The sequence below is a fragment of the Giraffa tippelskirchi genome, chromosome 3 (assembly GCF_054371585.1).
Source record: "Giraffa tippelskirchi isolate mGirTip1 chromosome 3, T2T-mGirTip1v1.2.pri, whole genome shotgun sequence".
In the NCBI taxonomy this organism is placed as follows: Eukaryota; Metazoa; Chordata; class Mammalia; order Artiodactyla; family Giraffidae; genus Giraffa; species Giraffa tippelskirchi.
The window spans coordinates 12,455,262-12,477,883 of NC_137277.1; the positions used below are offsets into that span (position 1 = coordinate 12,455,262).

General features: G+C 51.0%; 1 protein-coding gene across 1 annotated transcript in view; it reads right to left on the reverse strand.

Annotated features, from left to right (window-relative positions):
• WNT9B (Wnt family member 9B) overlaps window positions 1-22,242 on the reverse strand; it is a 49,086-nt gene extending 26,844 nt beyond the window's left edge. Inside the window, exons 1-2 of the mRNA XM_081582976.1 lie at window positions 21,964-22,242; window positions 21,173-21,301 (exon numbers count right to left, since the gene is read on the reverse strand). Coding sequence (XP_081439102.1) covers window positions 21,173-21,301; window positions 21,964-22,242 — 408 coding nt within the window. The remainder of the gene's footprint in view (window positions 1-21,172; window positions 21,302-21,963) is intronic.
• Window positions 22,243-22,622: the final 380 nt, after the last annotated feature.

Consider the following 22,622-nt stretch of genomic DNA (forward strand, 5'->3'; position numbering starts at 1 on the left):
GGCAGGTGAGTCCTTTACCACTAGTGCCATCTGGGAAGCCCATCTGTACTAGACAGTAGGACCTTGTTTATCCATTCTGTATGTAATAGTTTACACCTGCTAATCCCAGACTCAGAAGGAAGTTCTTGAGCCTCCACTCCACCAGCCAGTGTTTGGGATGCCATCCTTGGGCCCAGCACATGTCTCACTGAAGTCTCAGGCCTCCTGTGAGGTTAGTGAGCCATCATTATACCCATTGCACAGATGAGTTAACTGAGGCTCAGGAAACTTAAGTAGCTGGTGCATGTGACCCAGCTGTAAGTAGTGGAAGCAAGAGTTAAGCCCAGCCTAGTGGGACTGTCACACTGGTTGCGGCTCATGATTGGTCACAGCTGGCTGAGGGCAACCCAGACACCCCAACTCACAGGGGCCTTGGCATAATTCATCCTTACAGAGTATTACGGGGCTCTAGTCTGGAGGAGGAGATGGCAGTGAAAACAGATCATCTCCACAGTTGGGATATTGTGGGACCCCTGAGGAAGGACACAAGGGGCAGCCCTCGGGACTTAGAGCCTTGACCATAATGATTTGTTCCTCCCACCTCACCCTCTGCCCTGGGAGCTCCTCAAGACAGGGAGCAGGTGGAGGCCCTGAGTTTTATTTCTTTCTGTATCTCCAGGGCCTGGAATAGGGCCCAGCACATAGTAGGTGCTCAGGTAATATGTGTTGTTGCCAGCTTGTAACTCGGGTCTGTTGGCCTTTTTATGGGGCTGCAGAGATAGAAATACTAGATTGTGTTATTTTGACACAATGCATGCTCACAGACACACCCCCTCCCATACCCAGACACATACCCCATCGCATGTGTGTGCACGCGCGCGCACACACACACACACCCCTTGACACTCTACAACTCAAGTCCAGGCATTCAGTGACACATAGACTCCCCCCACACCTCCCCCATGGCTGTCTAAATTCCTAGGCAGACCCACAGCTGCTCCCGGACCTGCACGTTCACACAGGTATGCAAGAGGAGCATTCTTAGACATCCACGTGCAGCTACCTGTCTCTATGAACCAGCCCAAGGCAGCCACGGCTTAGGGTGCAGTTCTCCTGGCCCCCCCTGCACATGCACGCGCACATGCGCACACACTGTGGCGATCACAAACGAGTGATCCGAACAACTTGCGGAGGCTGTATCCAATCCAGCTTCACATCTCTTCATCCTCCCCCCAACCCTGCCCCCAGACCAGGCCACCCTGCCTGAAGCAAATCCCCAGGAGCCATTCACCCTTGTCTGGCCCCAGGTCCCTAGGGCTCCCAAGTCAAGCCCAGGGCCCCAGGCAGAGGCCAGCACTCACACAATCCTCTGAGTTCACCACCTGGCTGTGAGCAAGTGGAAATGAGGAATTCCAGGCTGGCTATCTCCCTCTGATCACCCTCAGGGCTGCACTGGAAATGGCCTCAACCCGACAGGAAGTGGGGCGGGTGATGCCAGGGGGCTCCAAGGGAAGGCACCTGTGCCCAGACCAAGCTTGAGGCATGAGACATGGCTGCTCAGGAGAGCTGGTCCCAGGGAGGACCCAACAGGACTGGTGTGGGAGTGCTCCCTGTCCCTCTGCCTGGGCCTCCCCCACTCCCTGTGACCCAGCCTTCTTGGCTATGGTCTCATTGTAAATAGTTCTGTTCTGACCACTCCCATCCGTCCTATCCCTGCTCTTCTGAACTGGCCTTAACTCTCCCTCTCTCTCTGATGTGGCTCCAGGGTGCCGTGAGTTATCACGTTGGGCATCACTGTCCCCACTCCACAGGAAGGACACTGAAGTTTAGAAAGGTAAGTAATTTCCTCAACATCATAGTATTCACTGGTATTTGGTGGCATATACTTGACCTTTTCAGAGCATCAGACCGAACTAGGACTGAAGCTAACTGGGGAAAGTGGACCACAGAATCTCACACAGGGGGGACTTACAGCTATGCGTGAAAACAATAGAAAAGATGGGAGAGAAACATATCAAAATATGTATGAAAAAGTGAGTGCTTTGCAGGCTTCTCTGGTGGCTCAGTGATAAAGAATTCGCCTGCCAGTGCAGGAGATGTGGGTTCAATACTTGGTCCAGGACGATCCCACGTGCCGTGGAGCAACTAAGTTTGTTTGCACCACAACGACTGAGGCTATGCTCTAGAGTCCAGGAACCTCAGCTACTGAGCCCACGTGCCACAACTACTGAAGCCTGTGTGCCCTAAAACCCAGCTCCACAACAAGAGAAGCCACCACATTGAGAAGCCTGCTGCAACTAGACAGTAAGCCCCTGCTGGTGGCAACTAGAGAAACGCCTGTGCAGCAGTGAAGACCCAGCACAGCCAAAAAGAAAAAGTGGGTGCCTTGGACCGTTCACTCCAAAATAAAGGTCATGATTATTATTTTAAAAAGTGAGTGCTTTGAGGTTGTGAAGGTATGTTTAAAATGTTTTTATCTTCTTTGAATCTTCTAATTTAACATTTATAATGAAAACAATTTTTCTTCAAAGGGAGAGGCAACAAGGACACAAAAAAATCTCTGATGGTAAAACTTTAAGCCTTGGCAGGAAAGATATTTGGGAGAGAATGAGGAATGTATTCCTGGACATTTCCTATGTCATCCATCCACCTATTTTTCTATAGGAAGGACCCCAGTCCTCTATGGGGAGCTCCCCCTACAGCTGGTAGAGCACACCCATCCATGGCAATTCCAGTTCGAAATCTTGTCTCTGCTCCTCCCTCCCTTTCTTGCCTTCTCTGCTCCTGAACAATGCTCTGGGTGAAGGCTGTGCTGTGTGGAAGGTGATATGATTCTTCCTTATCCCTTCCTTATCTCTTGCCCGCCTCAGGCCCTTCTCCAGCCCAAAGGTGTTTGAGCTTAGCCAAGAGAGGCTGAATGCAGAGGTAGGTAGAGAAATGGCAATGTGGAGAGACAATCCTAGTTTCAAAGAACCTGCTCCACTGTCCACATAAATCAACTCAGAATTGTCAGGTGACACATATGCCTGTGCGCTGCCTGGGCAGTGGGGTCACCATGAGTATACACACCCACCCTCTGGGTTCCCACTTCTAAAAACATTAAAACACAGTGAGATGACCGGGCAAGTAGCACTGAGCAGCATGCTTTCTGCCTTTGACTATTAAGTACCCCCCTCTAGGGCCACCCCACTGGCAAAGCAATAATGACAGACTCTACTTTTGGGTGTTTTGTAACAGAAAGGTGTTCCGGACAATCCACAGGTACTAGTCCAGTTCAACAGAAAGGAAATAAAGAAGGAAGAGTAGGAGAAAGGCAAGAAGAATAACTTTCTTAGGAAATGGAAAAATCATCTAGAATTGACTATCAATAACATTCTGAAGATTGGATTCTGAACAGAGGCACACTTTGCGTATTGTTCGCATGTTTCCATCTGAGTAACTTCTTGCTTCAGAAAGGCAAGGGTAAGAGGAAAGGGTCCCCATTTTGAAGTGCAGAATATTCAGCTGGTGCCTGGAGGAATGCAGTCCCTTGCCTAGTTCTAGATGGTGCCCACTTCCTCCTGGTCACATTTGCATAATTATAGGCACAAGTAGGAGGTGCTCGTTAACAAAGTCTTGACTAGGAGATAGCTGGACCATAGCATGTTTTCCTAAAGTCGATATGTAGTTCAGTGGCCCAGAAAGATGTCTTTCCTTAAACTGGGGAGAGACTCAAATCTTAGTCTACCTCTGGGAAATAGTAAGCTCAGGCTTAACTACACACACATACACACACACACACAGACACAATGACTAATTCAATTTTACTACAAAATTTCCTTTTCATAGAAAGCATGATTATATACTATTCAATTTAACAAACTTTGAGCATCTGGGAGTAAGAAATGATGATAGGTCCTGTTCTTGAGAAGCACAGAGTTTGTTGGGAAAGACATGTACATAAATACATATAACATTTTGACTTTTCCATATAAGTATAAACTGGATATTGAGTACTTACTACATGCCAAGCATTGTTCTAAGTCCTAGAGGAATATTAACTCATTTCATCCTCACATCATTTTATAGATGAAGAAACGGAGGCACAGAGAGGGTAAGTAACTACTCAGCTAGTAAACTTGGGATTAGAACCCAAGGAGCAGGTATGTGTTTCATCACTGAGCTGCAGTAAAGAGAAGAAAGTGCTGGGAATTCTCTAGTTTTCCAGGGGTTAAGACTCTGTGATGTCACTGCTGAAGGCCTGGGTTCAATAATTGGTTGGGGAACTAAGATCCACACGAGAGGACAATCCATTCACTGTTCCAGGGAAGGTGTGTCTGGGGCAATACTGAGATGCAGTGATATTTGAGTTGGATTTTGCAGAGTGACTCTTTTCAATCCATCTTTCTTCACATTCCCAAATGGCACAATTCATCCTAATTTACCACACAAATGTTTGAGAAGGAGTCAAGTGTTACCACTGTTTGTTGGTATAATTCTAACAGATGAGCCCGTGGAGCATCCCTCTGCTATACTGAGCTCACCTTTGGAGTGGGAAGTAGGTTGACAGGGTGTTGGGTACTTTAGAATAGGAAATGCTTTTGAGACTTGCTGAACCTTGCTGCTCTATGTTATTGACTCTGGAATCTCATTTTTAGCCTCCAGTTCCGATGTGATGGTCTATCTCCACCTCTCCCTCTTGGATTTCGCACCCGGGTTGTGCCTGCATTTCTCTGCTTGATCAGGCTTGGTGTCTACTTGGACCTGCATGTAATACCACATGTCTCCAACAGGGGGTTGCTGACAGCAAAGGGATGGGACAACTGTAGTTGAATGGAGAGATCCCTGGGTCCTAAGCTAACTTTGTCCTTGGCTTCCTCTGTGACCTTGGTTTCCTCATCCATAAAAGAAATATACCACTTCTTGTCTGTCTTCCTCACACAACAGTGGTTAGAAATGTGAGGGTGAAGATGAATATGGCAGAAGAGGCAGCTCCTGTCACTGTCTCACAGCTCTTGTCTGTTGTTTAGTCACTAAGTCGTGTCCGACTCTTTACAACCCCATGGACGGCAGCACACCAGGCTTCCCTGTTCTTCACCATCTCCCGGAGTTTGCTCAAACCCATGTCCATCGAGTCAATGATGCCATCCAACCATCTCATCCCCTTCTCCTTCTGTCCTCTTCTCCTCCTGCCATCAATCTTTCCCAGCATTAGGGTCTTTTCCGATAAGTCAGCTCTTCACATCAGGTGGCCAAAGTATTGGAGCTTCAGCTTCAGCATCAGTCTTTCCAATGAATATTCAGGGTTGATTTCCTTTATATTGACTGGTTTGATCTCCTTGCTGTCCAAGGGACTCTCAAGAGTCTTTTCCAGCATCACAATTCAAAAGCATCAATTCTTCAGCACTCAGCCTTCTTTATGGTCCCACTCTCACACCTGTACGTGACTACCAGAAAGACCCACAGCTCCTGTCTAGATGATTTCAAAACCCCAATCATTCCACAACTACCTGTCAAGCATCACTCATTGTGCCAGGTGCCATACAGCACCCAGAAGTCATTTCTACCTTTGTACAAAAGGACTTTGAGTAAAAGTTTGAAGCAAACTGTAACCCCGATGATGAGCGAGGAGGCTCTGGCTCTCCCTGGTGGTCAGGAAAAGCCACATCCCCTGTCCTGGGAAAGATAACCGGGTGTGAAATGGCAGGACTCATCCTGGACACCTAACTATGGTTGGAAACCTCTCCCACCCAGTAACTCATCTCTTCCTCACATAACCCGGAAAACGGAGGCACAGAGAAGGGAAGTGGCCTGCCCCCAAATCTGGATTCCAGGAACCTCCTCCACCAGCTCATCCCAGAAAGTGGGGTGGGAAAGGGCAGTGCAGGAAGAGGAGTGACCCGGGCTGTCTGGGAAGGACAGAAAAGGAAGACCAGGATGACCGAGCAGAGGGCGGCCGCTGCGGCCAGCCTTCTGCAGGAGCGCCCCCTGCTGGTCACCGGTGCCGCCGGTCGCGGAGGCTACGGGTGCAAGAGGCTGCTCAGCTCTGGCTGTTTTTTCTCCCCAGAGTAGAGCAGGGAGGGCCCAGGGGAACCCCCACCTCCTCACTTTGCACATAGCAAATGCAAAGCTCAGAGTAGAAGTGGCTTGCTCAAGGCCTCTCGGCGAGCCAGCAGGATGCGGGTCTCTTAGACGCCCCGCCTGATACCCAGACACGTCCATCTCCCCTCCCGTCCTGCTCCACCTTCCTGAGCCCAGAGGGCTCCTTCCTCAATGCACTGCGCCTGGTTAGCCCCTATTCCTCTTCTCTAGTCCCTACCCTTTCCACAAGTCCATCTCCTCCAGGAACCCTCCCGGATTGCAACCCCAGAGATCTCTCTTTGCCAAAGCCGTGTTATCTCCAGGATCGCGAGTTTAAATGACTTTCAATTCGGAGACATGGCTTTGTCAGCCCATGGGAACCGCAGATGAGGCTCCTTTCCTTTGGAATTCTCCAGCCGCTCCCCACCCGGAGGTGCCTGGTGTAGGGCCCACCTCGCTGAGTGATGAATATTGGGTTTTTTTCCTTCTTTCCAGTGCAAAGCAGTCCAGCAGTGTCTGTGGCCCTAGACAGCCAGGATGTCTGCCCACATTGGACCTCTCCTTTGGAGCCGGTAACCTTGGTTAGGTCACTTAAAATCTCTCAGAGCTCTCATTTTCCCAACTGTAAAATCAGCGATAAAGCTATTCTTCCGGCAGGATGTGAGGATTAAATGAGATAACATGTAAACTGTGCCTGGAACATTGTAGGTGCTCAATAATTGGCGAGGTCGATTATTCAGACTTCCAGGGAGCCTTAGGCTGGTCTCTCTGACCTCACCCTTCCATTGGGCACCCTCTTTCCCAGATGCGAACCTTCCAAGCCTAAACCTCCCCACCACCCTCACAGTGGCTATGGAAGGATCACAGAAAAGGAGGATGCTGTTGGAAGACAGAAAAGGCTCCGTAATGAGGGCTAATCAAATCACACCGCCAGGCTGATGCTCTCAGGTGCTGGGGTCTGCCTCTCTCATTCCCCTCCTTGTGCTGGCTTCCTCCCCCTGCCCGCTTTCTAGACAGGTCTTTTTGCTTCTATTAACTCCTGGTTCCTGCTTCTCTCAGAAGGTATAGCCTGCACATGGCCCATCATGGCTGCTGTGACACCCTCATGGTGCCATGGCCATTCAGCTCTGGGGCCCAGTGGCACCTGCGGTGTATCCTAACATGAGTCTGAAGGGGAGAAGGGGACCCCACACTGGCACTTCTGGGACCTGTCAAAGGCTGTGGCCAGTTGTGAACTGACTGCCCAAGGGTCGGGTCTAATTGGTCTAATTAGACCAGGTCTACCTGGTCTAAATGGCTGTGATCATAGGGACAGGGTATCTGCTACAAGCATGGCCACAAACATAGTTCCATGTTTAATAGAATAAATATTCAATAAACACTGGTATTATTAATAATAACTACAATAGAAACTGATGAAAATTCATTTGAAATTCATTATAAAGGAAACAACCTCTTGTGAGCTGTTCTGTGTGGTGGATAACCCCCTCTACTGCACAGACCTCCTGACAAATGATCTGTTTTGCATGCCCAAATTTTTATGGACTGCATCAGCCTGAAGCTTGATATACTCATTTGCTTGTTACAGCAAATACTGCTCCAGGAAACCATTCCAGGGTCCCCATACTTGACTGAGGCCATTGAGAGAAGGACTTTCCCCCTTCCTGAATGACCTTTGATGTTATTTTAAAAATGAATTTGTGATGTGGAGAAAAAAAAAAATGCAGCCCCTGCTCTGTATCTTTCCTTCAGCTCACCCATGGGACTCCAGACTCTTTCTCTCCTCTTTCTCCTTAGCTCCCCCCCCCCCCCCCAGTTAGACGTCCTGCCCCAGCAAGGAGAGCAAAAGCCTGAACCTTTAGCCAGGGACCTCTGAGTGGAGACAGGAGGACAGGGGGACTGTGAAGGCTTTGCTCCCTGTTGCCCCTCTGATGGCTGCTGGGAGAAACGAGATGGGGCAGGAAATGCTCCTCCACTCCCAATACCTGCTCACAGCCTTGGGTGGAGGTCTCAAGGAAGATGATGCAAATACATGTGGAAAAGGCTGGCAGGGCACTGCCTACCCACCATGAAGCCCCTCTGAATGATTTAAAAACAACTATCTCCTTCTCTAGGCATTTCACTTCTAACTGTCAGAAAATGTGCAGATATGCCTGTGATGCAGATGGGGCCCTCTTAGGTGGGGGGTGGGGGGAGAGAGTAACATTTTGCAGTGCATAACCTGAGTAGCTGTACATGGCAGTCCTAATGGTGTATACCCAGGCATCCTCCACCCCGTGAGTGGTAAACTGAGTCTTGACGACCATTAGCTGTCTGTCCCCCCACCAAAATCTTCCTCCATGTCCATTCCCAGTGGGGACACCACCACCTTTCCATGTACCCAGCCCCAGCCCTTTGGGGTTACCCCTCACTCCCTAGCTTCAGAGTGAGGTGGGCCTGGATGCATATCCCAGTTCCCACACTTACTAGGGCTGTGTCCTTGTGAAGTGAGAGCAGTGCCAGCTCTCATGTGGGGCTTTATTAAGGATTAGATGGGAAAGCAAATGAAACCCACCAAGACCAGGGTCTGGCCTGCTGAGCCCCTAACATCAGTCCCATCCCCCCAATTTTCCCATTGGGAAATCCCAATTTATACTCCAAACTCTGCCCAAGGAAGGAACATCAGCACCTAGCTACATGGGTAGGTTTTCTCTGTAGCCCCGTCATCGCCAGTGGAGTCTGATTATCCAAGTTAAGGAGGGTAAGGATAAAACAGACAATATGTGAAATACTTGCAAGAGTCCTTGACTGGGTTCTTTCTGAAAGTGAAGGGTTATTTTGCAAACTGAAATCCTTACCCCTGGATTTCTTTTTATTTATTTATTTATTATTTATTTTATTTATTTACTTCTGGCTGTACTGGGTCTTCACTGCTGCCGGAGGGCTTTCTCTAGTTGCAGGGCACAGGGCTACTCTCTATTTGTGTTGCACGGACTTCTTATTGCAGTGGCTTCTCTTGTTGCAGAGCGTGGGCTCTGGGCACATAGGTTTCAGTGGTTGCAGCACGCGGGCTCAGTAGTTGTGACTTGCTGGCTCTAGGGCCTGCCGACTCAGCAGTTGCAGTGCACGGCCTTAGTTGCTCTGAGGCATATGGGATCTTCCCAGAGCAAGGATCAAATCCATGTCTTCTGCATTGGCAGGCAGATTCTCATCCACTGTGCCACTAGGGAAGTCCACCCTTGGATTTCTTTATTTGCATATCTGGCTTTTCATTTATTTGGAGGAAATTACTGAACCCTGTGCATTAGGAGGCAGGTCAGTGGAGGGCTTCCAACCAAGACATCGCCCTGTGCCCTGGGCACCTCTGCATCCCTCCAGCCTGGCTCACCAGGGAGGCTGATGACCCTCCACTGTGGGTTTCCTTTTATCAAGGAATCGCCCTAACATATTGAGTGTTTATCAGATGTCAGGCACTGTGCTAATTCATTTCACTATATTATTTATTCCTCCCAGTTTCTTCAGAAATTGATATTACAGTGATCACCTGGACTGTTTTTACTCATTGACATTGGCAGTATTACATACTTTTCTTCCTCTTATGGAGGCGATACAATATAGAAATGTACAAGGCATGTCTCTCTTTGCCCTTAAAACTCCATCCCACAGAGAAATGCAAAGAACAATCTCAGACTTCCTCTAGTTTCTTCCCTAGAGAGCAGACTCTGTGAATGAAGTTCAAAAAATACCACCCGTTCGAGAAATACAGCTCATGTCCCTAGGAGCCCTAGATGGAATTCCAATGGCCCCGTTGCTTGTGCGTCTTCTTGTGCTTCGTTCCTGAAAAGGAGATGAGGGTTTAACAATCTGACGCTAATTTCAAGGCCTGCAGTGAGATGTTACTAATTGCCCTAAACCACCCCACCCCCCACCAACATTCATTGTCTGCGACTCCCCAGCTGCTGTTCCTAGAAGCCCCAGCAGGTGTCACTGTGACCCTGACCATCCCCACAAGCCCCTGTCCTGGGTCCGTGCACACAACACGTTTGTGGCCTGGAGGCTCTCAGAAGTGTGACCTCACCTCTAAGGAGTCCCACAGGGAGGGTCTTGTCCCAGAGAGAAGGGCCTTGTCTCTGCTTCGGTCTCTCCCAGGATCATTCTAGGGAAGGACTGTGCTTCAGTGAAGGTTCAACCTCATGATCAAGGGGCTGGGGGTGCAGACAGTGGAGAATGAAGGGAACCGAGGGAATCTAGACCCTCCTCCCTTCCTTCCAACCCAGCTGGACTTCTTCCATTGCGTTAGTAGAGAGTCACCGACCCCCACCCCCACTCTCTTTCAACCCACCTGACCACCAGCCCCGAGCTTTGGGGACAAATCTTTATGGCTGCTGAGGGCCACTCAGGGTCAGGAATCACTACATTGATGAGGAGCCACAAGGCACAAAGAGGGCTGTAAGTCAGGGAGACTTCCTGGAGGAAGTGAATGTGCACCCAAGAGATTAATTCATGGTTCTGCCCCACGTTGAGGACAAGGAGGCTGAGGGGCCAATCTAGGGGCTTCGGTACTGTCTCAGTCCTGATGTGAGTTCATCAGCAACCATTTGGGGAGATGTTTCTGGGGTCAGGGTGGGCTTCCAGGGACTCTCCCCCAACAAGTCAAAGAAGCAGGAGTCACAGAGTAAGAGAGTGTGAGAGGATGGGAGGAGCTGGCCAGGAGTTGTAAGGGGAAAACAGCATGCCTGGTTGTGAAAGGGGAGAGGGAGACTTTCCTTCCAGGCTAAAAGTTGGGGCCGCTGAATGAGGGAGGGGTGTGACAGGCTGGGTTGGCAGGAGGCAGGACTAAACCTGTGCCCAGCCTTGAGAACAATGCTGAGCCACCAGCTGTGTCTGCTTCTTTGAGCCATGGCCTTCCCTGGGATGGAAAGTCAGTGACAAGCCAGAGAGATGGGCTTTTTTATGAAAGACCCTCAATACTTCCTACTGTAAAATTGAAAACAAGGGGCTTCCCTGGTCGTCCAGCAGCTAAGGCTCCAAGCTCCCAATGCAGGAGCCCCTGGGTTCAATCCCTGGTCAAGGAACTAGATCCCACATGCCATCACTAAGAGTTCATGTGCTGCAGCTAAAGATCCCAGATCCAGCGTGCCCCAACTCAGAAAGACCTGGCACAGCCAAATAAATGGATAAGTATTTAAAAACAAAACAAAAACCCCCAAAAGACCTCTGAGGGCCTGGCAGAACTTTTCAGTTCCCTAACAGTCCAGCTCTCCACCTCTAACAGAGCCGTGCTGCCTCCCTGCCCAGCCAGCCTGCCCACCCCCAGAGGGCCTCAGGCAGCCACCTACCCCTCCAGCCACTGTCCTGACACCCTCACCTCCTACTCACACCCACACCTCATTCCCCTCCCTGAGATTTGGCAAGTTTGCCCTTTTGGTTATCACCTCATGGGGATGTGGCCCTTCTGGAAGCAAGTCTTGACCCCTGGGTGGGGCCTGGCCTCAGATGGATAGGGCCAGGAAAGAACAGAACTAGTGGGATTTCCCTGGTGGTCCAATGGTTAGGATTCCTCACTTGCAAGGCAGGAGTTTGATCCCTGATTGGGGACCTAAGATCTCACATGCCAAAAAAAATTTTTTAAAAAGGAAAAGAAAAGCCAGAACTAGTTAAAACATATACTTCAGCAGAAACAAGATGCAGAAGAAGTCGGAGGGAAAACAAGCCTTCCCAACAGGAGCCCTGGACAGACAGCCTCCCCCACCTGCTTCCTCCAGGAGTCCTCTTTTCCTGGACACCAGCTTGCATGGGAAACATCTCAGTGCACACATGTATGCAGAGTAAGAGATTTCTTAGAAGATGTGATGACTTCTCCATTTTGTCCAGAAATGGCCTCTGCTGAGCTATTTCACTCCCTCTTTCACTCCCCAGACCAGGCTTCCCTGGTAGCTCAGTCAGTAAAGAGTCTGCCTGCAACGCAGAAGACCTGGGTTCGACCCCTGGATCGGCAAGATCCCCTGGAGAAGGGAATGGCAACCCTCTCCAGTATTCTTGCCTGAAGAATCCCATGGACAGAGGAGCCTGGCGGGCTACAGTCCATGGGATCACAAAGAGTCGGACACAACTGAGCAACTAAGGCCAGCCCGGGGTGGGGGCAGTAGGGATGCAGGTCGCCCACTGCCCAGGGCAGGAAACAGGTGTGTGAGCCCAGGGGAAGCTCCAGCAGTGCCCCTGAAGTTCAAACAGAACTTCCCAGATGAAGTTGGGGTGAGCTTGCTGGCTGCATCTTTCCAGCACTAACACTTTGAAGCTTTGAAGCAGGTTGGAAATGCTCGCAGGACTAGAACTCAGACCTTAAAGGCTGCCAGAGGAGTAAAAGAAATTGCTCTTTCTCTAATCTGACTGCTACATGAAACAACAGATATGGCAGCCTGTTTTCAGCGGATCAGAAGAACACAATGTTGAAGGAGCCTTTATACCGGGGAGCTCACAGTCAAGTCCAATAGGAGTGGTCAGGGCTCCAGCCCAGCTGCCAGGCACACCTGGCAGTGGATGCCCTGGTCTCCTTTACTGACAGCCCTTCCGCTGAGTGCACCGTGCATAACCCGTATGGTTGACATCCGTCTATTGACAGCCGGGGCCAGGGACACAGGAGTCCTTGTGTTACCAAAAGTCCTCACCCTGCATCTATCCCCAGGGCTCCGTGGTGGACTCCTCATTGAAATAGAGACAGTCACTGACTAACCAGGCTGCAAAGACACTGTCCCTAAGTACCAAAGCACAGCCTGCTGTTTTTGTTCAGCCGGTAAGTCATGTCCAACTCTTTGGAACCCCATGAACTGTAGCCTGCCAGTCTCCTCTGTCCTCCACTATCTCCCGGAGTTTGCTGAGTAGGTGATGCCATCCAACCATCTCATCCTTCTGGAACAGCTGTTCCCACCATGGGACAGGGACCAGGGGGGCAAAGTGAAGGGTGGGAGAGTTGTCAGCTCCCTACCCCATCCTTCTAAGTCCCCTGTTGAGGTTTCCTAGACACCTGGACACCTCCAGGCACTGCTTGGCCCACCCTGAGCCAAGAGAATACTATGACCTGCTTTGTTAGATTCCCCCAGCCTCCCCCATCCCAACCCTGCCAGCTCTGATAACTTTCTGGGGCCCCAGCTGGTGAGTTTCACCCCAGAGGTGGTTGCGGCATTTTGGTGGCCAGGGCCACCGCCTTCCCGAATCCTTTTCCATTGCTCTGTAGCCCAGTCTCGTTCATCCATAACCCTCAGGAGCGGGGGGCAGGGCTGGGGGCGAGAGAGGCTCTCTCTAGGCAGCAGCAGGGGCGGGGCTGGGGGGCTCCCCTAACTGCAGAGGCTAGCCTTACACACCCAGCAACACATGTCCCCCTTTATGGACAGGGCTTTCTCTCCTTGCTTAAAGGCAACTGTGAAAAGAGCAGGGCTGATTCTGGCTGCCTAGCCGTCTCCTGGCAACAGGCCTGGCAGGAGGTCTTTCTTCCTCCACCCCCACCCCCCCACCTCTCTTCGCTCCTCCACCACCCCCCTCTTTCTTTCCCCCCTGTGTCTTGTGTTGTGTATCATTAAAACTTCCCTCCCAGCCACTTCGCAGCCAACAACCGGGCCCTTCTGGGGCCAGTTCCCTTGGGGCGGCTCAGCCAGCAGGCCCTGGGGGTGCGGGCTCCGAGGGGTCAAGCCCCCAGAGATGAGGCTTTGTGTTCTGGAACCAAGGTTTAAACTCAATTTGGCAACCTTCGGCATGTTCATGAGGGCAGCCACTGGGACCGCCCCCACCCAGGCACCTCTTCCTTCTCTCATCCCCTCCCTCCCTCCCTCCTTCCCTTCCTCCCTCCCTCCCAGGTCCCCATCTCTTCCATTAGTGCCTTAAGCCTGCCAACAGGGCCACTGGGCACTGCCCAACACTACCAGGGCCTCACCGGGCCCTGGACACCAGTGACCCCTCACCTAGAAGAACAGCCCCAGCCATGAGCCTGTAGCCAGCTCTGGCTATTGTCCTGGTCTGCCCTGAAAGGGACAGGAACACAGAGTGGTGGTCACAGGGTTCCTGGGGAGGTGGACCAGCCAATCTATGATGTCAGGAGCAGAAGGACACCTCGCTTGGCCACTGTAACCTACAGGGACACTGAGACCCAGAGAGGGTAAGTGCCTTGCCAAGGACACACAGCCAGTTGGGAGAAAGCTGAGGCTGAAGCCCCGCATTCTGGTCTCCCTCTTCTGTGGCTCTTCACACTCCTTATAGGGGGGAAACAGGTGGCTCTCCAAGGCCAATGCACCTTCTGGGCCTTGTCCTACCTCCTCCAGTCCCTCCGCCTCTCCTGTGTCAGGCCTAGACTGGAAACTTAGCCCCTCTGGGCAACTGGGACACCATTAAGCTTCCTCCTCCATCCCTTCCCTGGGGGCTTCCCTGGTGGCTCAGTGGTAAAGAATCCTCCTGCCAATGCAGGAGACATGGGTTCCATCCCTTGGAGAAGGAAATGGCAACTCACTCCAGCATTCTTGCCTGGGAAATCCCAAGGACAGAGGAGCCTGGCGAGCTATAGTCCATGGGGTCACAAAGAGCTGGACATGACTTAGTGACTAAACAACAGCAATAACCACCACCCCACCCCCAGTAGGAGTATCCGGGTCACGGAGGCCTGGTGCTAGGCCACCTTGCCATCCAACACAATCCTCAGGCTAGATGACTGGCCTCAAGGCTTCTGTCTGGTAAGGCAGAAACGATGCTGGGGTGATTCTCAGCTCATGGCCAGGGTGACTGCCTGTTACAACCACAGCATCCTTCCATTCTGCCAGCTTCTAGAGCTATGTCACCCCAGGGCCCTGACCAACCAGCAGGTGCCCATTACTAAGGTGCCCTGGCCACACAGTGGAACTTGAGGGCACCCTGACTGCAAGTACTCAGCTCTGTTATCTGCATCATCCAGTGTTTTCCAGGCATCTCTAGGTCACCTTCACTCCATAGGGGTTCTGCTATTTTCTTAACACTTTCCTTTAAATTGATTTGCTTTCCTTTTAATAACTTCAATTACAAAGGAAACTTTATTTATTTATTTTATTTTTGGCCACGCTGGGTCTTCATTGCTGTGCACTGGCTTCTCTGGTTGCGGCGAGCTGCAGTCATAGTTGCAGCGAATTGGCTTCTCATTGCAGTGGCTCCTCTTGTTGCAGAGCATAGGCTCTAGGTGCTCTGGTAGTTGTGGCACACAGGTAGTTGTTCTGCTGCATGGCATGTGGAATTTTCCCCAAGCAGGGATTGAACCCGTGTCCCTGCATTGGCAAGTGGAGTCCCATCCACTGCACCACCAGGGAAGTCTGATTACAAAGGAAACTGCAGATTACTATCATTTTAAACAATGTCTTTCTAACCAGATACTATGCCCCTCCAAAGGCTGGATGCATGATCTTCTCTGTTTATCACAAAGGAATCTTAGGAAGTGTTGTATTAGCATCAAACAGACTTTCTCCTCCCTCAACAATACTCAGGAAGGGTGAAGGAAAACAGGATAGGACATATGAATAAATGAGCTTTCGCACATATGATTCCATGTGATTTAACACCATATTTCATATTGTGGGGCATCCATGGTCCTCTCCAGCCTCTGAGAAATACTACCATTAGCCACAGAAAGGCCCTTGAAATTTTAACTTTTAGCCAAATTATACATCAGACTTTCTTAAATTCTGGAGCAGGAAAAAAAAAAAAAAAGATAAAAGAAAGTTAAAGAAAAATATTTTGGTTATGCCACATTCTCTGATGTGGGTTTCAGAAAATGATTTCTCCTCTTAGCAGTACCCTCTTAAATGTGTAGAACAAAAGGCAGAGGGGACCCGGGAGGGTCAAGGTCAGGGTAGGTGAGGAGAAGGAGGGGAAGGCAAACTTTTGGGGCAGACAAAGCAGAAAAGCTGGGAACATCATCTTGGTCACCATTGATCTTCAATCATGAGACAGTCTGGTCAAGGTTTTGGCATTTGTTTGGTCACAAGTTAATAATATGTCTTGGGGAACCAGCACTTGTTGTCAACTACTGGGCTTCCCTGGTGGCTCAGAGGGTAAAGAATCCACCTGCAATGCAGGAGACCCAGGTTTGATCCCTGGGTGGGGAAGATCCCCTGAAGAAGTGAATGGCAACCCACTCCAGTATTCTTGCCTGGAGAATTCCACACACAGAGGAGCCTGGCAGGCTATAGTACATGGGCTTGCAAAGAGTCGGACATGACTGAGGGACTAACATTTTCACTGTATGCCCCGGGTCTTGGGGGTAAATTATGCCATTTGCCCTGTGAGCTGTGACATTAGTACCTGTACCCATTTGCCAGATAAAGAAACAATCACATGAAAGTCTAAATAAATTGCCCGAAGTAGTAGCTAAGCAGTGGAGCCCAGGTTGGAAATCGCCCTGTCTGATCACAGAGCCCGGGTGCCCCCACAATATCATTCTGACACCCTTCCCCCAACCTGAGGCAATCCGGCCAGTAGGGACAGGAGATCCTGGCTCCTCAGGTGGATAAACAGAGGCCTGAAAATGGTGGGTGGAAAGCGGAACTCACCCTCTGTCCCTAGACGAGCCTTCCTCCAGCCCCTCTGAGCAGCAACCTCAGAAAGTGGTGCGTGGATGTGTGGGAGTGGGGGGCCTGAGGAGGCCAGTGACTGCAGGGCTAAGATCACAGGTGGAGGAGAGAGTGCAGAAGAAAGGCACGTGAATTGCCACAGCTTGCTTTTCTGTTTTTAAAACCATGAAGATACAATTCACATACCATGAAATTCACCATTTTACAGTGTACCACTGACTTTTGCTGCATTCAGTAAGTTGTGTAGGCAACACCATTATTTAACTCCAAAACATTTCATCATCTCCAGAACATACTCTATACTCAATTAGTAGTCAAGCTGTAGTTGTTTAAGAAAAAGGCAACACCAAACAGAACTCTATTCTGGATTAATTTTAAGCTCCACCTCAACCCTACACCTCTCTTTTGTTATTTCTTTCTTCCCCCAAACTGTCTCAGAGTGAGTCTCCCAGCTCCAGGCTTCAATTTGCAACCTCATTCCCAGTCAAACTAAACCCCCCAAAACCAAGAAAAAGAAAAGTGACCAACCTTTAAAGCAACTCGATCTGTAAATCAATCAGTAACACTATATCTAACTGCCCTATACCAGGCAGAAGGATACAGAATTCAGTTATGAGGGCTTTGGCTGAAAGTAGTAGACTAAAGTAGCCTAAACAACAAGGAAACTGTATTATTTCATATAACAGGAATTTCTGAGGTAGAACTCCCCTGTGGTCAGCTAATATCTTAGCAGTGGTATCAGAGACCCAGTATCTTCCTCTATTTTTGTTCTGTTCTTCCTCTATTAGCCTCATCCTCGGGCAGCTTCCCTCATGGCACAGAGTGGCTGCTGCTGCTCCAGGCATCACATTCAGATATAATAATGTCCAAAAGCAGGAAAAAGCAACGTGTATAGTATCATTTTTTCAGTTCAGTTCAGTCACTCAGTCGTGTCCAACTCTTTGTGACGTCATGGACTGCAACGTGCCAGGTTTCCCTGTCTATCACCAACTCCCTGAGCTTACTCAAACTCATGTCCATTGAGTCAGTGATGCCACCCAACCAACTCATCCTCTGTCATCCTCTTCTCCCGCCTTCAATCTTTCCCAGCATCAGGGTCTTTTCCAATGGTTCCAGTTTCTTCGCATCAGTTGGCCAAAGTATTGGAGCTTCAGCTTCAATATCAGTCCTTCCAATGAATATTCAGGACTGATTTTCTTTAGGATTGACTGGTTTGATCCCCTTGCAGTCCAAGGGATCCTCAAAAGTCTTCTCTAATACCACAGTTCAAAAGCATCAATTCTTCAGCGCTCAGCTTTCTTTATGGTCCACCTCTCACATCCTTACATGACTACTGGAAAAACCATAGCTTTGACTGGATGGATCTTTGTTGGCAAAGTAATGCTGCTTTTTAATATGCTGTCTAGGTTGGTCATAGCTTTTCTTCCAAGGAGCAAGCATCTTTTAATTTCATGGCTGCAGTCATCATCTGCAGTGATTTTGGAGTCCAAATAAATAAAATCTGTCACTGTTTCCATTGTTTCCCCATCTATTTGCCATGACGTGATGGGGATAGATCATTTTAAGAGCCCAAAAAAAACTTTTGGCAGAAAAGTTTTTGTACCCTCTAGTAGACCTCCCTTCATGTCTCATTAGCCTAAACTGGATCCCATACCTACCCTTAAATGAATCCCAAGCAAGGGGAATGGGTTTCCATGACTGGCTTAGACCAATCAGAATTTCTCTCTGAGTCAGGTGGGGGAGCCAGAACAAACTGGCAAAGAAAGAGGCCACCATCAGTGTGAGCTACACTACAACCTGAACAGAAGACTCTGCCATCAAGACAGATCAGCTAACTATCATAAATCGAAGGGGCAGTTAACATGTCCCAGGTGCCATTTCTGACACTGTAGGAATCACTCCACTGAACAAGCAACAGCCTTTTGAAGCAGGTGTTATTACACCCATTTTGCAGATGAGGAAACTGGCTCAGAGAGGTTAGGTAATGTGCCCAGTATCACACAGGGAGAGGCAGCACTGGAATTCACTGGGGTTGCGGTGCTGGCATGAGATTTGGGCTCTAAGACAACCACTCAGACAGAGGGTCTCTGCAGCCAGACATATGAAACCCCATTCAGGCCTCACCTGGAAGCCAAGGCAAATGGGAGAGGAGATGGGCTGTGCCAGATGTGGGACAAAGCCAGACAGGTACCTCTGGTCTGCACAAGGACTCGCCTGCACCTGTGCCAGCCACAGCCACCTGCTCCTGGATGCCTATTGAGGCAACTCTCACCCCTTTGCTAGCCCACTGGGCACACATCCATGTGTCTAGGCTCCCTGGACCCAGAGCCAATGCTTGGGCCCATGTGAGTTTCCAGCAATGGCTGCTGCTGGCTGCACTGATTTGTGCGGAGCATAATTAGCTGACAGAACTCTGGAGAGTGCAGACCAGGATTTGATCAGTGATTTCTGCATCACCTCCAAGAATAATTTCAGGCTTATTCTATCCTGTCTCCTTAACATGTCCTCACAAAAGCCTTTCCCCTCAAGATCCCTGGGATGAAAAGAACCATCACAGTTCCTATCTCAGTTTAAAGCAAACATTTATCTGATCATCTCTTGGATGACTGTCTCCCCCACGGATGGCAAGGCCAACACTAGGACAGTTTTTGTTCATCAGTGCTCATCCTTCATTGTTATTCAGTTGCTAAGTCGTGTCCAACTCTTTGCAACTCCATCGACTGCAGCAAACCAGGCTTCCCTGTCCTTCATTATCTCCCTGAGTTTGCTCAAACTCATGTCCATTGAGTCGGTGATGTCATCTAACCATCTCATCCTCTGTTGACCCCTTCTCTTCCTGCCCTCAATCTTTCCCAGCATCAGGGTCTTTTGCAATGAGTCAGTTCTTCCCATCAGGTGGCCAAAGTATTGGAGCTTCAGCTTCAGCACCAGTCCTTCCAATGAATATTCTGTGCTCTATGAAAATGTGTTGAATGAATGGAGTCAGCCCCTGACCCTGTGTACATAGAGCACCTACTGGGCTCCTGGGGTCCCCTTGAAGATGGAGCCCCAGAGCTCAGCCCCAGGCTTTGCCCACAGCAGGCATGAAATGCACAATTGTGGGAGATGGGAAAAACAGAAACACTTTCCTGCCCTGGAGCCCAGGTGAAAGGGGGCCTCAGTTTGGCTGAGGTTGGAGACAGAAGAAAGCAGAGATGGCTCTCGGGTTGCATCCGGGGCTCGCCTTCCTGGTTATGTCCCACCCATCAGGGAGTAGAACAAAAACTGGGAGCAACGGTCCTGACAACGAAAAACCATGTCAGCCACACCCAGACAGCCACCCAGAGGTCTGGCTCTACTTCCCCAGGGAAGGAGCACTTCCCTGGGCAGGAACCAACCCAGGGTTCAAGCCCCAAGGCCTTGCTCAGGCAGGCCAGTCATGTCCGGGTGGGGGCTCAGGGCTCCGAGGCAAAGGCAGAATCAAGAAGGATGGAAAAAGACTGAAGAGTTGGAAGAAAAGGGAAAGTGAGGGAGGGAAAGAGGGGCAGAGACCGGGGCTGGCAGGACAAGGCCCATCAAGCCTCAAGTGTCCTGTGTGGTGGCAACTTCTCGACAGCCAGCCAACCCCTGATCTCAGCCCACCTGGAGCAGTACAGGTGTCATCTGGGCAGGAGACAGGAGCCAAAACACAGAGTGGGGTAGCTAGGGTGGGTGGGGAATTCTCGATGCCAGGATCTACTCAAGATGAGAACCCCTCAGCCTCTGCCTCCTCCCTCACTCCCCCAGCCAGTCATCAACAATATAGAGAGGGGGCCTGCTCTGTCCAGGATCCTGCTCCGGGTGTTGGGGCTTCAGCAGAATTTAATTCTAAAGTAGAGAATAGAAAACGTTAAGTGGGCAATTTGACAGACACATTCGACATGGAATATATGGAATATAAGGTCAAAGTTTAGGGCTGTGTAGAAAAATAAGGTGGAATGAGAGGCCCAGAGGGACAAGATGGGGAGCAGCTAAGAGTTTGGGGGAGGGTCTCTCTGAAGAGGAGATGGTGAGGTAGGTCTCAAGTTGGAGGGTCAGACAAGATTTTCCTGGATAAATTCGTCTGAAGGAGGCTCCTGGGTGCCTAAGGACCTGCTCAGCTGAGGCTGACAGGAGCAGAAGGAGCAATCCAAGACAGCTGCTGATTCCTTAGCCTCTAAGAGGAGAAGAAAGAAACACAATATTTATTATTCACCATCCGTGGTCTGGCGTTCTGTCAGCACGGTTCTCATTTAACGCTGACAGCTCCCTATGAGATACAAAGTATCACCCACCTGGATGGAAGAGAGGAGACTCAGAGATGACAAGCAGCTGGCCAGGGGCACCCCCCTCACCCCAATTTTCGGTAGCCCCCTCCCTTCTAAAGGACTTTGACCCCAAATCACTTTCCAAAATGCCCTTGGGGAACTAGAGAGGACTAAGACAGGAGGAACTACTGTGACAGGGAAAACTTCTTATGGTCCCACAGGTGGCACTTGTGATCTAGGGGTACCAGTGGGTGGGCCAGGCCAGGAAGGACTCAGTGACATCACTCGGCTATCTGCAGCCTTCCACACCTCGACATAAGGTTGAGGCGGCCACACGGCCACCGCCTGCTGGTGCCCAGGAGTGGAAGCCCGAGGCCTCACACCGGCCAGTCCGCGGCCTGCAGCTTGGCGCGCGGCCCGCTCTCCCAAGGGAGCCACCTGGGTGGGGAGGAGAGGGAGCCTAAAGCCACGCACACCTGATCCTTAGCTAAGCTCGGGGATTGCGAAGTAGATTAAAGGCATTCACTCACGAGGATGCCTACTTAACCGGGATCCCCAAAGATCCGGGCTGCTCACCAAGGAAGGCTTCTGCTTCCAGCCGCGGGTGCGCGCGCGGGGCGGGGCGGGGCGGGGCGGGGCGGGGCCACCTTCCTCTGCCACAGACTTCCTGCCTTATTATCAGCACCGCCGCCAGGGGGCGCGCCGGGGCTGGGCGACAGAGAGGCTGGCTTCCGTAGGCGTTAATGTTACTCACCTATGTGCTTACCCAGCGCAGGCTTCCAGCGGTTCCAAGACGCTCCCTCTATACTGGGCAGTTGAAAGAAATCTTGTTCGATTAAGTCCTGCACCCATCATCCACGCTAGGAACCACCTGCCCCCAGGTTGCCCTCTCCGGTTGTCTAGCTTTCCAGAGGCTTCCAAGGAGAACCTCGCTTGAAACTGTTCTTTAGAGAGACTCTTGTAGCTCTTGGTGGTAAAGTTCAAAGCCCCTCGCCATCCCCGAGCTCCCTCTGGGACAAAGCCCCCACGCGCTGTCTTCGTGCGGTTCCCTGCAAGAGTCGAGGTTGCAGGCCATTAGCACTTGCTGCATCTCCCCCCACCTCCGCCCCGCCCCGGCCCATAGAGGCTTTGCCCTCTCTCCCTTCATCCTCCTCAGGCTGGTCCGGGCTCCCGGCTCCTGGGCCCCAGCGGCCTTTGAGCATGTTCCCAGCACAAGTGAAGCGCAGAATGCTGAATCTACGATGTCCTTCTCCCTCCCCGCGATAGACGGGTAGCCCCCAGCGGGCGGGCGGGGGCCGGGCTGCCCTGTCCTTTGTCTCGGCGGTGGCTCCGCAGGGAGCCGGGTCGAGCGGCGCTGAATACTCACCCGCCGACGGCATGCCCCCGGGGAGCGCACGTCCCCAGGGAGCGCACGTCGAAGTGAAGGGGAGCGCACGTCGAAGTGAACCTCGGGACAGCTAGAGCGGTGGGAGTGGGACGGGGACGGGCAGTCACTGGTTGTCCTCACACAACCCAGAGTGCTTCCCACGTGCCAGCCCTCAGCCCCTAGGCCGCTTTCAAGAGGCCACCTTACCACGCAGGCGGAGGCCTCGGGGTCCAACACCGACGCCTCCACCGCCCCCACACCACTCCGCCCCAGCCTGGCTGGCCTTGGAGTGAATTTAACCCTTTCCCTATCGAGTGCGGTTCGGGTTGTGACACGTGGCTCGGGGGTGCCCTCCCCCTCCCGGGCAGGGACCATTCCTGCGTTCCCACCGGC